We start from the raw sequence: 12,771 nt of genomic DNA on the forward strand, positions 1-12,771 counted from the left end.
CTTAAACCTTTGCCTTTATAAATTGCGCTCTGCCTCCAGTAGGGATGCTGGCTGTGATCAGGGTGTGACTAAGGATGACTTTGGAATACTTGTGGCTTCTTCTGTCATCCCCCTCCCTGTTTTTTTTTTGTCTATTCCTAAAAGGTTTGGTGATATTTGAGTATCACTTGCAGTCAAAAGGTGGAGATTAGCCCCTCAGCCATCGAGTGGTCTCCTATTCTGAAGCACAAAACATTTTACAAACTGGTATGTATCATAAATATTACCAGAAGCATTAGATTAACGGCAACGTTTAAATTAATCCCCGAAGCCCTGCATTTTTATTAATAAATTAAAATCAGAAAAAAGGAAATACTTTAGTAGAAAATGTGTATTGTGCCATAAATCAGTTTTCCAAGAGACAATGGACCAAAAGCTTTAAAGTTCCCTATTCATATTTTACAGTATTTCTGTTTAGTATGACATTTGTTATTAAAATACACACATTTCTAACATAGACATTCATGATTTACAAAATAAATGTGTAATTCACTTCAATAACATACTTTGTTAAAGTATATTCATATGAATAAATAATACACTACTGCTGTTAGCTTCATAGAACAGCAAACCAATCTCAAATATGTAAGCAAAATCAAAACATTGTTGCTTATTATTACATTTTTCCCTCGCTAGTTCATGCTGGCTTTCCCTCTGGATTACGTGTCTGACTTTTATAAATAAATGATTTTTTTTTTTTTTTTTAACAAATGTTTAATTTATCAGACGCAATGTTAAAAGAAAAAACCTGTACACAATTTCTTCAGGTTTGAATGGAGCACAGTATGTGTCAGCAGAGTCCAACATGCACAGGTATAAAGCTCAAAACCATTGTGTCCCAAATGGTAAAAAAATATCCATGACGCAGCTGGAGTGGTAATCCAGTCCAGAGTTCAGACGATGTACGTGGGGAGTTCTGTGGAGAATTTCACATGTACATGAGGTTTCATACATCCTGAAAGAAAACAGGAAACAGAAAGAAAGAAAGATAGAAATCAGATAAATTAATAAATAAAGATACTTCAGAAGAAGCGGTACAGTAGCAATACTTTTCAAAGGTTTCTTTATCACTATTTATATTTTTTGAGGACCATTTGAGCCAACTGGCTGCTACAGCGTCAGGTGCTTCTGTCAGGAAATAAGGTTTACAACAGAAGGCCAGGAAAACCAAAACAATGCAGTATAAAGCTAAAGAAAAGTGTAAAACTAAATGAGTATGGTAACATATCTCCGTTGTTTCATTACTGCAAGTGGGTCTTTACACATTACACTTAGTAATTTGACTAAGAAATATTGATTAGTGCAGCTATGAAGCTTGTAGTTGGTAACATCTCTCAAAGACATGCAAAGGATTTAGTAGAAATATTAAACATTGAAAATAATATGTATTCATTTGAAAAAAGGAGGATATGAAATACAACTGTGAAAGTGAAACTAACCAACCACTCCAGCCACTGGTGAAGACACATTGGTAAGATGACTGAGGACTGTCAATTAGACAACAATATTGATTTTTTCCTATATAAACTATGAAAAGCTCTTGGTCATACCAGAGCAAGTATGACTTTTATTACTGTACAGTTTTTGTATCTGTATAAGCAATAAGCAACACAGGCATTTGCAGAGGAAGTGGGGTAACGATGTATGTGAGTGTAAGTATGTGTGTTATGTTAGGACCAATTTATACTTTCCTCCAATGGCTCTGTAACCATACTCCAGATGTCCACGTATTCAAACTACAATTTAAACTGTGTACGCAGACTTTGTTGTGTCCAACTAAAATGTGGAACCTCCTCACATGTAAGGTATCATGAATGTTTGAATGTAACATTTATTGTTATTTATTTTACTTTTCTAGCACATGCACAGTTGGTGGATTGACACTGGGGATAGTCCATGTCGACACCCCAGTTCATATGAGTCAGTCAGAACCCCTCAGTGGCTGGGGTGGTGACAAAATTTACATCACGGATACAGTAGTGGACATGTGGACATGGAAAGTATGAATTGGTCTTTAGGACATGGCAACAAAATGTTCTTAAGAGAATATGCAGACAAATAGATGACAAATTATAGGAATGGCAGGAATGGAATAGAGGAGATAAAACAAAGGCCACATGCTGTATTTTTCTACCCAACACAAGGTCTCATTGAATGGTTTGACAATATAAATGATATGCTTAGTTTTTTCCTTTTATTTGTCATCTTTCTGTATTCTCATGAGATTAAAGGCCAACAGTACTGAGGAAGAAAATATGTTGATCGTACGTTACGTCATACTCATTTTTGTTTAGCTGTCAGTCACCCCTTGACTGGACCGGCACAGGATGAGTCTCATGAAACAAAACAGCACATGAAAACAACAGTACGAAATGATTGATGGAGAAAACAAAAATGGCATGCACAGGTGAGAGTGAAGGCAAGAGCAAGTATTTACCGACGGCCCGTGAGTTAAACTCTGTGTCCAGAATCTCCAAAGAATGCACCAAGTCCCGCTGTGAGCTGGGCGTGGCCTCTGTTGGATTAGCTGGACTCATCATTTCTTGTTCTTTTTCGTTCTGCATCTGCGCATAGACGTTGAGGCCTGGGATCTTCCTTGAGGAAAGATTTACAGTGAGGCAAAGGAATAAAGGCAATGACCTAACTTAAACAAAGAGAATACGAGGACCCAACCTGTGCAAAACCAATGACTTGTGCACCTAATGTCTTTGCAGCCATGACTTCTTAGAATATTTGCATGTAAATCAGTTCTTACACAAAGTCTGTAGATCTCAAGTTTAATTCTGTTTATGCTTGTCTGTAAATGTTCATGACCCTTTGTGTCTTTTTTCCCTTGAAACTGCACCTTGGCGAGGAGACATAATTTAACATTTCAGAAAGGTCAACTGCTTTCGTTCAAAGGGCTTAATATTGATAGCAGTTGAAGGCTGACTGACATTTCTGTTGCAAAGAATGACCTGACAAAAGAATTTCCACAGTATCCCCACAGACTTGCGCGCGTGTGTGCGCGCGCGTGTGTGTGAGCCGGTAAAGACGTCTGACAGGCAGCTATCAGCTTTCTCTTTAGCCTCGCAGGCAGCTTTTGTTTACCGTGCTGTCAGGATGCTTCGACACCTTTCACCACGTCTCTATCTCGCACTGTGTGATGACTATATAGGCGTGACATTTCATGAGAACTTTACCTCTTGAATTTGTAGATGACAAATACAGCTAAACCCAAAACCACTACTGATAGCAGCATTAGCATGGCAGAGCCACTGTGGTTCTCGCTGGTGTCCACTAGGGGTGCTGCAGAGACAGGAAGACAACAGCGACAGAGTCTAAACAACACAGCAATTGTCAGGATCTGTATTTCCACCCAGCTGAATCATGCAATCAGCAGTGAACAGGATAATTGACAACCTATGTAAATCATTTAATATACAGTAGTATGGACTTCTCTTACTCTTTATTTTATAAGCCCCTTTAGGACAGTAGCAGCATCCCCAATAGGAAGAGGCACACATACTTGTAACGATGCTCACTCTCTGAATGTCTCTGTGTAGCTACATGGTGGGAGCCAATCAGACACAGAGTTGGGGTTATTAGTTGATGGGGCCAGCAAAAATAATAAAAGATATACCTGCCTGTCCACTGTGTCTATAGTTTGTGACCCCCAGAGCAGCAACAAACGTACACAAGCAGCTGTGTTTCTGTCTGTACTTACCTGCCGACAGGTGTGCTGCGTACACGGTGACTTGGACTCCTGGCCGCAACGTAAACTGGACGAGGTTTTGATTCAAGGCGCTGAGCAAAACCTCCGAGAGCTGTTGGGTACACGGAGGGAGAGGATGATTTCAGCAACAGCGTTCCATTTTGCTCAAATAAAACAACACACGTGTTGAGGAAGGTCATTGCCAGCACTATCAAACCACAGCTGATCCCATCAATCGTTGGTTTTGACTTGTCATTTATTAACTCTGTTCTGACATTTCAGAGCAAATCTGTTTGTAGTTCTGATCAATCTTTGCAAACATCCATCCATTTCTTTAATGTCAGTCTGACAAATAATTGACTACAAATATCACTTGCCCTTGACAGCACTTCAGAGGGTGCTCTGGTGTAAATGTCTGCCCAGTCAGCTTGTGAATGATTGCTGAGATACTGAGGGTGGATGAAATAAAGTATTGCTGTGACTGATTTTGTTTCTGTGAAATAAATAATGGTACGTTAATAGGTGTTCTGGCACTTGGGAGTAACAGGACAGGCAGGAAAAACTTAAGGCCCTCTTCCACAGCTGGAACTTCTTGGAAGGACATGGAAATTGAGTTGCTCTTTATGTGTTTCAATTTGAGGAACCATGCTCTACATTTAATTCATGAGCACTAGTTCTGCCACCCCCATAAAAGTTTCTTGTCGGAGGTTAGCACTTTCAGAAGTTCTACAAACTATCAGGGAAGCATTTTAACCACCTCCACCTTTTTATAAAAACTGCTGCACAGAAGTAGGGTCTGTAGGTATTCTGTGCGAATTGTGTATAACGAAGAAAAATGGGATTCAAAAGTGTGGTAATGCAAATAATAATTTTCTATGATAAATAATAAACTAAAAAGCATTAAAAGCTTTTAAAAGTTTAGATATAATTCTCTGCAGTCCTGTCACTAAGTTATATTTTATAATTCACTGCGACCAAAAAACACTAACTAGTGAACTTAAAGTAACTTTAAAACTGAACCTCAGAGTATAAAGGTAGTATTTATTGAAGGACTGTGGAACTGAATGAGTTGCAGGTGCCCATGACCCCAAAAAAACTTCACTCCTACCACCAACCCCATCTGAGCTGTACTGTTTATGTAAGAAGCTTTGTCTGTGGGACCTTTTCACTGTCATACATAATGCATACAATGCAGTCTCACTTGATCTCTGCTTTCCAGAGTGGCAGGTAGCCTTCTACATTGACAACATCTAACTTTGATATAAATCAGGTAGATTACCTTGACCTGAAGGTAAACTAAAGAAAGCCAGAATCCAATCTCATTCACTCTCAATCCATTTCCCAACACAGAACCCTTCATTCGCACAATTATAAATCTCTAGCCTAAGGCTTTAATCCTTATACACAATCTCAAAATGAAATGTGCCCCTTTTAAAGTGAGATCCCACTATGGCAACACCTTTTTCTTTCTATTCAAGCCATACACAGGATGAGCATAACACAAAACTAAACAAAATCCTTCATCTCCTTCCAGCAGATCCCACTTTCTGCTTTGCAGAAGCTAATTTATCTAATCTGCCTCATTTGCCAAATTAATTGTGATATGAGTAATTTCTGTAGTCCTCTACCCCTCTTTATTCTTAGTAGTTTAAATTTAGACTGTTATGAGTAATTACTTTTTTCCCACTGTACACCAGGGTCAGTAAATCTATTAAACATTCTAATAAGCAGAGCGTGTTCTACACTTTTAAGATGCCAACCCTGAATGGAGATTTATCGCTGACTTTGTAGGGGAGAGGGGCTTTCCAGGTGATCAACCAGGTGTGAGGAGGGAGGGGAAACACAAATTCACAAATCTGATTGATTTCCTTGCCTGTGGATTTCTTCCCCATGAGACAGGATCCAGTATTATTATCAGTCATTGTCTTCTACAAGAGGCTCAGAGCTAATTTGGTCCATCTTGATACGCTGATGATTTAATGAACTGATCAACCATGACAACTCCTTTGTCTGGGCTTTTAGGCTCTTTCGAGACTTTGCCTCCCCCACCTCGACACCCCACAGGATGTGACTTTAAAAGTCATTCCCCCTGATAACTTGTTAATGCTTGTCAGGCTTATTGATGAGTCTATTGCTGAGCTTCCTCAGGCATGTTCTAGAATTAGACTGATGGAAAAACCTGGACACACTTCAGTAGATCAATAGTGACATCTGCTGGAAGACGGGGGAACTGAAATGTGGGATTAGTTTTCACAGAGCAATTACTGGATAAAAAAAGGTATGACTCATAAAGCAGAAAAAAGGAAGCAACACTTAAATCTTTTGCATGGTTCCAGGATAACAAGGTAAAAAGCATCCACCTACACAAATTCTGTATGTATTTACACAGATTTAACAGCAGTTGTCGTCTCACCTGATCCAAATGAGCAGCATTCTTGTCTGGTTTCCCCTCATTTAACTGTTTGTCAGGTAGGAGGAAAAACTCTGCTGCTGTTGGTAAACCTGGGAGGATGGTGACCAGAAGCTGATCCTCTCTCACACCTGTAGCCTGGAGGGAAACAAGAGGGGAAAACACAGTTAGAAGAATCTGAAGGACATTGTTCCTGATTTCAGACTGGGCTAGATGTTGAACACCAACACTTTTCAGGTTCTGACTGAAATGTGTCCATAACAACAAATACCCAGAAAAAAATCTGTACCAGAATCTTACACGAACGCTTACTGCAACTCACAGTTCTCTTTACCTTTTCCCTGACCACTTTCTCTGAAATCTGAATTTAACAAATATTAGACATGGAATTTTTCTCATGACTACAAAGACCAACATCACAGGTACAAGAAGCAAAGTCCCTATATTTCAGCTTTAACGCCTAGCATTCCTACAAGCATAGAGAGAGATTTGTTTTTCTGAAGCCATTCTGTTGTGGACTTGCTTTGGTGTTTTGGGTCATTGTCCTGTTGCATCATCCAACTTCTACAGAGTTTCAGCTGACATACAGACATTCTCACATTATCCTAAATAATTTTTTGACACACTTTCATCTTCCCCCCCATCACTGCAAGCTGGCCAGGCTCAGATCATAAGGTTTCTTCCACCATATTTTACGATTGGGGTGATGTTTTCATGATGATATGCAGTGAACATTTTTACGCCAGATGTAGTGCTGTGTGTTCTTTTCAAATAGTCAATATAGTTCCATCAGTCCCAAAAACATTCTGTCAATGCTGCTGTGTAGTGTCAATGTGCTCTAAGCTGGAGCTTCCTTCGTGGTGTCCTGCCATAGACACCCTGCTTGTTCAATGTTTTATCTATTGTGGACTCATGAACACAGATGTTAGCCAGTTCCAATGATGCCTTCACATCTTTAACTGTCACTCAGGGTGGTTTCTTTACCTCATTGATTAGTGTTTGTTGTGCTCTTTTGTTAATTTTGACTGGCTGTCCACTTCTTGGTAGAGTAGCCACAGTCCCAAAGTGTCTCCATTTGTAGACTGTTTGTCTAACTGTAGACTGGTGAATTTCTAAACTCTTTGACATCACTTTATAACCCTTTCCAGCTTTATGTAAATCAACAATTCTTGATCATTGAACATTGGTTTGTTAGCTGTGGTTTAGACCTACACATCTAGGAGAAACTTTGGACCCGTGTTCGTCAAAAAGAGCTCTGCATGATGAAACTGTTAGCCATCCTAGAGATTTGACAGTTTCCTTTAATATTTTGAATAGTATTTGTAGAAAGAAATACATTAGTAGAAAGCTCTGTCAACACTGATTATCCGAGACAGGAAACCTTTGAAAAGAGTTTTACACCCTCTCCACATCCCCAGCATGAACTAAATACAGACCTTTTGGTTGTGTTTAACCTTCAAAATGTCAATTAACACACAAAATGACTGAAAGACTGGTTGGATCAGGAGTGTTACGCTGCATTTTATGTGTCTGTGTCCATCATGCCATCTTCTCGTGATATCTTATGATATGCCCATGCACCAAAATATCATAAAACCTTAAACTATATGCCATTTAATGTAGACATAATATTAACAGCATTGTATATCTGATAAATCTGGATGCCTTTGTGTTGCGATTCTAATTAGTCGTAGTAGCTAGAGAACTAACAGGCCGACAGCAAGTTATCTGCTCAGTGTTTTCACAGATTCCAGCAACATTCTCTGGCTTTCGTTGCAGTTCTTGCATGGATTTGCTGAAGTGAAGGTTGTGAATGTAAATGTTTTAAGCTATCGTGTCATATTTTCATCTGAATTTTTTTATTTTTATTTTTGCCTGTGTTCTGCCTTCCAGGCTGGGGTTGTCATGAAGAAATGATGTCAATAACAAATAACAAAACAGACATGTTCACTGAAGATTGAAGAGTCGGGTGTATTTTTGGCATCAATTTTGATTCTGCAGGATGAAAAAGTGATGCAAGGAGCAGATTGCTTTTTCCAAGGAATCACAGTATTGACATTTGAAGGAGGTTGTAAAAGACACAAAGTTAATGAGGCAAAATCTGTACCTGATATGTCATGTGTGGGTTTGAATTATGTCGTACACTTGACAGGTCACAAAGCACTCTACTCCAAGCTTCCCTTCAGGTCAGTGCCAAATACACATTGGGCACATACTGACATTTATTCTTCTGTACACTTCAACATCCACAACCTTGTTACTGTATGGCCATGAACTCACAGACTGTGTGCGAGCCAGTGCAATCAGCATGCTCCTGAACTATATATTTCTTCCTCTTCTCCCTCTTGCCTTGTCATTTATCATCATAAAAGTCAAACTTATGTCTCTAAGCCTCAGGGAGGTTGCTCTCCACTCATACGCCGTCAGAGGTCCAGTCAAGTGTTCACGGTATTTACCAGAGTAAAAGCAACGGCTTCCGTGAGAAGACCTGAGAGAACTTTACCTGGATCAAAGAGTTCTTGATGACTCGGCTCACATCCAACCTCCACTCTGCAACGTCGGGATTGTGGTCGTCCAGGTTTGACGAAAAGGTGAGCGGATGAGATCGGAAATATTCTGCAGGGAGAAAAGTAAACGTGTGGGAAATGATTTCCTCTGTTGGTAAATGCAGAGTTTTAGATTCAGCTTACATTGCCCCAAATCTATCCTCATCAATTACCATCAGTAGTTTTAGATTATTAGTAGTTGGGTCAGCCTGATTACTAGTCCAATACCTGGCCAATGTTGTCTCCTAAAAGTTTTTCTATACCGCTAAACTGCAGTCACAAATATGTTTATGTAAGGAACATAGCTGCAACTGGATTACTGTCTCTGTTAACATAACGAGGATATATTGTTAGTTAATGTAAATGACAAGCTTCTACTGCACTGAACTTGTCAATAAAATAATTATTAGATGATGTATTTCTGTTCTGACAAAATATCTGATCTTCCTGAAAAACAAATCCGGTTTTGTGACTTTTGTTCAAAGTTGTTACACTCATATTATCTAGGCATAAATTGTGGTCTGGTTCAGCAGAAACAAAGAAAATTGCGACATTTTTATTAACATTTAAACAAAACCACAACCACAACCTTAACCAAAGTGCATTTTTCACCCACCCCTAATCTTGCACAGGACTTTGGACAAACTAAAAAAGGTCTCTAGCATTGCATTCAGGTTCAGCAGGTTGAATGTCCACTCTAACTCACTCGCAACTCTTTCATTTAAAATGCAGGTTGCATCTGCACATCATCCTGCCTTTTTCTTCCTTCCTTGTTGTCTTCCCAGATTTTTGTCAATGAGAACCAACCTCTAAGTAGAGCATTATAGATTATCAAATAGTCAGTAATGAGCCTTTAATAATAACATATTGGAAAGTGGCACCACCTGGAGAGTATTATTATTACTGAAAAAATAATCATCATAACAACATCTATCTGTATCTTATTAGGCAGATTGTTGTGACATTTGTCAGTGTGTTTACAGAGCTACAGAATCCCAGTAGAGATGGAGTCAGAGAGCTGGCTCACCATGGACAGCGATGACTTTTCTGTCCTGCAGAATAGTATTCCCTGCAGACACCTGCACAGTCACTGTATTGATGCCTTCCCGGGAGAATGTGCATGCTACGCTTCCCTCTAGGGTGATTACTGGCTGGTGGGGGAGAGAGAGAGAGAAAGAGAGAGAGAGAGAGAGAGAGTCAGAGTGTGGGGCTTCCCGAGAGAGACCCTTATCAACGGCTGGTTAACATCTCACACTGCTGTTATTTACACTACAGAGGTGTCATCCTGCTGGCACACTCGCCAGTACACACACACACACACACACACACACACACAGGCATGCATGAGGACATATAAAGAGCTTTGCAACAATCCTTCTTGTGAGCACATGGCATTGTTGGCCCGCAGAGAGTTCCCCATGCGACACCACCAGCTCCTTCCTGTCATCGCTCAACGTCTCCATTTGTTCTTCAAATAACTATAAAATGCTAATACTGCCGCCGTTTATTACCAACTGACATAACCGGCTGTCCTTGTGGAAAGCCCCGCTTGGTGCTGAACAAACACATTTACGCAACTACAATTACGAGGACAGACAGTGAGAGTGGAGCCTTTTTCACACACACAGCTTCTAGTGCGAAGAGAATCTGTTGGTCCTGATCGATGGAGGTTGGTTTTTAGCGTCTTTCACAAAAGAAACTCTGCTCACCTCTATAACCCTGGGGTAGCAGCACAAGTTTCAAAGACAGAGCGCAATATTTGAACACATAAAACTTGTCTTGTACATACCCCTAGAGCTAAGTAGAAAAAAATAGTCTCTTCTGACCCTCTACCTGTGTGGGATTCTTCAGCACTGCCTGGCAGCTTCACACCTTTTAGAGTGAGAATAAATGATGGATATAATTCACTAGACGTCAGTTATTAAGTTTTCTGCTGTGTCTGATGTGTGAGCTCGGCAACTTTTATTGATTTTTATTGAAGCGGTTTAATAAGGCCACAGTTTTTGCAAGCTGGATGCACAGAAATAGCTTAACAAAATAATGATCCTCACATTTTGGGGCAGGAGAGTCAGCAACCTACTTAATTGCAAGTGGGCAAAAGCGTAACAGAGGTAAGAGCTCAGAGGGAAGTAAGGAAAAGTGTACAGTACCTCAGTGTTATTTCCGATCCACCAGATGTAGGTGACCGTTCCCACTTGGCTGGGCCACAGAACAGCGGTAAGGTTCACTTCCTTATTCCTCACCGCCACAAAGGGAGCCGAGAGATGGATATACTCGAGCTGACCTACTCAGGCACACATATACATCACAGGGTGAACTCGATGTACTGCACCAGAATGTGCAAAAGAAAAAAAACAAAAACAAAACAAAACAAGAAATAACAACTTTATTGTCTAAAATGACAAAAAATAAAAGCAGAGTAGGTTTATAGGAGGGTGGGGGCGGTGAGTTTATTTGGAATTCTCTCCTGTGCCAGCTGCCATCTGTGTGTTATTTTTCATCCGTGGCACTCCTGAGCCTGCGGTGACTCTATTTGTATGGCTGGCACATAGGATTGACAGATTGGTGGGAGCCGCGGCGCTCCCTGATCAATAAGTCAGCTCTGTTACATCTGTCACCCCCCGAATACACCGGGGGTGGTCAGCCCCGTTACATGTGAGGCTGCAGAGGCTTGCGTGGGCTGAGTGGCTATGAAGCATAAGCTAACACGAGTGGAAGTGTGATGGGATTTGTTCTATCTCGCTTGTTTGGTTATGGGAGGGGACGTTCTGTGAAGAGATAAAGTACGGAACGCGGTACACTGTGTGCGAGCTGACAGCCACAGTTCCACTCAACGTGATAAAAAGTGGGAAGCGGAGAGAGCTGTAAGCAAGAGCACAAAAATAGAACAAAGTCGCATCTAAAATAAGGCACAAGAAAATTTGTACACACAAATCTTCCAAACTTCATCAGTATCTCACATGTTACATGCAGGTAGAGCATGGCCGTCTCCGAACCGAGGCTGTTCTCCCCAGTGGCAGTCACCCGGTAGATTCCCACAGCTTTATAGATGTGTTTGATTCCATCCTCGATAGAGCTCACGTTGGAATATGTCAGTGCGTGGCCGTCTCCGAAGTCCAGGGTGATGCTCGTCCTTGCTCCGTCTCCCTGCACAAACAAACACTTTCAGGGACTCTCCAGGTTTCAGCCTGCTGTACTTCACAGATTCTCTCAGGTTTTAAGCTGTGCAGTACTCAGCACAGTACAGAAACAGATTTTAATTCAAAGGTAAAACTTGACATTTTCACTGCAGGGGCATAAGCACTAGGGTCATTATGCTAAAACTGCAGACGATGTGTCCGCCGCAGCAGAATTCTCCATCGGTGCAAGTGTTACCTGCACTTCCTCTATGTTTAAATCAAATCAACCTGTGCCCTTCTGGTTATTCAAACCTTTTTTCACTGATTTTAGTGTTGTATGTTTGTTATGTTGGATTGTACTGTCTGTCTTGGTCGGGCTTCTCTTGAGACAGAGCTTGCTAACTTTTTTAATTTATCAGATCAACTGTACATTTTTAAATAAAATTTCTTCCAAGAACGCTGTTCTTTTTATCTATGAATGTAACATATACTAACTTTGTCTTGGGGTTTCAGAACATTTTTATGTGAGATGCTAAAACATTGGAAGAAAGCTCTTCAGTCCTGTTGTCTGTGATTAGTCACTCCTGTCTATACACCATATAAGCTGTACCTACTCAGGTTTCTATTTGGATTCTCAATCTATTTGTATGGCAAGATAAATATTGTCAATGAAAAGTATGAAGATGAATATAATTTGGTCAGAGCTGAGCATAATTGTTTTGTCTCCATAGAAACATCTCAGTCGGGGGACATTTGTTTGATGAAGCAGCAGCTACAGTACATGTGCCAACATCAGCCAATCACAATTTCATTGTATATTTTTAACTGCTGAGTTTTTGTCTTAGCGGGAGAGCTAAATATAAAAGTGACAAAGAGCTTGTGGTGTCGGAGTGTGCCAAGTCTGCCTCAACGTGACAGTCTGATCAAAGGGAACGCTGCATTCTAAAACAATTACCTTACAGC

General features: G+C 40.4%; 1 protein-coding gene across 6 annotated transcripts in view; it reads right to left on the reverse strand.

Annotated features, from left to right (window-relative positions):
• Positions 1-685: 685 nt before the first annotated feature.
• Positions 686-12,771, reverse strand: part of LOC113162548 (VPS10 domain-containing receptor SorCS1) — a 135,844-nt gene continuing 123,758 nt past the window's right edge. The window contains exons 19-28 of one of the 6 annotated variants that reach the window (XM_026360734.1): positions 11,650-11,836; positions 10,840-10,973; positions 9,717-9,840; positions 8,647-8,759; positions 6,147-6,281; positions 3,746-3,845; positions 3,222-3,327; positions 2,477-2,634; positions 2,320-2,372; positions 863-994 (exon numbers count right to left, since the gene is read on the reverse strand). In XM_026360734.1, the coding sequence (XP_026216519.1) occupies positions 2,341-2,372; positions 2,477-2,634; positions 3,222-3,327; positions 3,746-3,845; positions 6,147-6,281; positions 8,647-8,759; positions 9,717-9,840; positions 10,840-10,973; positions 11,650-11,836 (1,089 nt within the window). In that variant the 3' untranslated portion in view covers positions 863-994; positions 2,320-2,340. Of the gene's footprint in view, positions 995-2,307; positions 2,373-2,476; positions 2,635-3,221; positions 3,328-3,484; positions 3,585-3,745; positions 3,846-6,146; positions 6,282-8,646; positions 8,760-9,716; positions 9,841-10,839; positions 10,974-11,649; positions 11,837-12,771 lie in introns of those variants that run through there. The other 5 variants (XM_026360733.1, XM_026360732.1, XR_003298826.1 and 2 more) reach the window with 5 other exon arrangements.

The sequence above is a fragment of the Anabas testudineus genome, chromosome 1, assembly GCF_900324465.2.
Source record: "Anabas testudineus chromosome 1, fAnaTes1.2, whole genome shotgun sequence".
Classification (NCBI taxonomy): domain Eukaryota; kingdom Metazoa; phylum Chordata; class Actinopteri; order Anabantiformes; family Anabantidae; genus Anabas; species Anabas testudineus.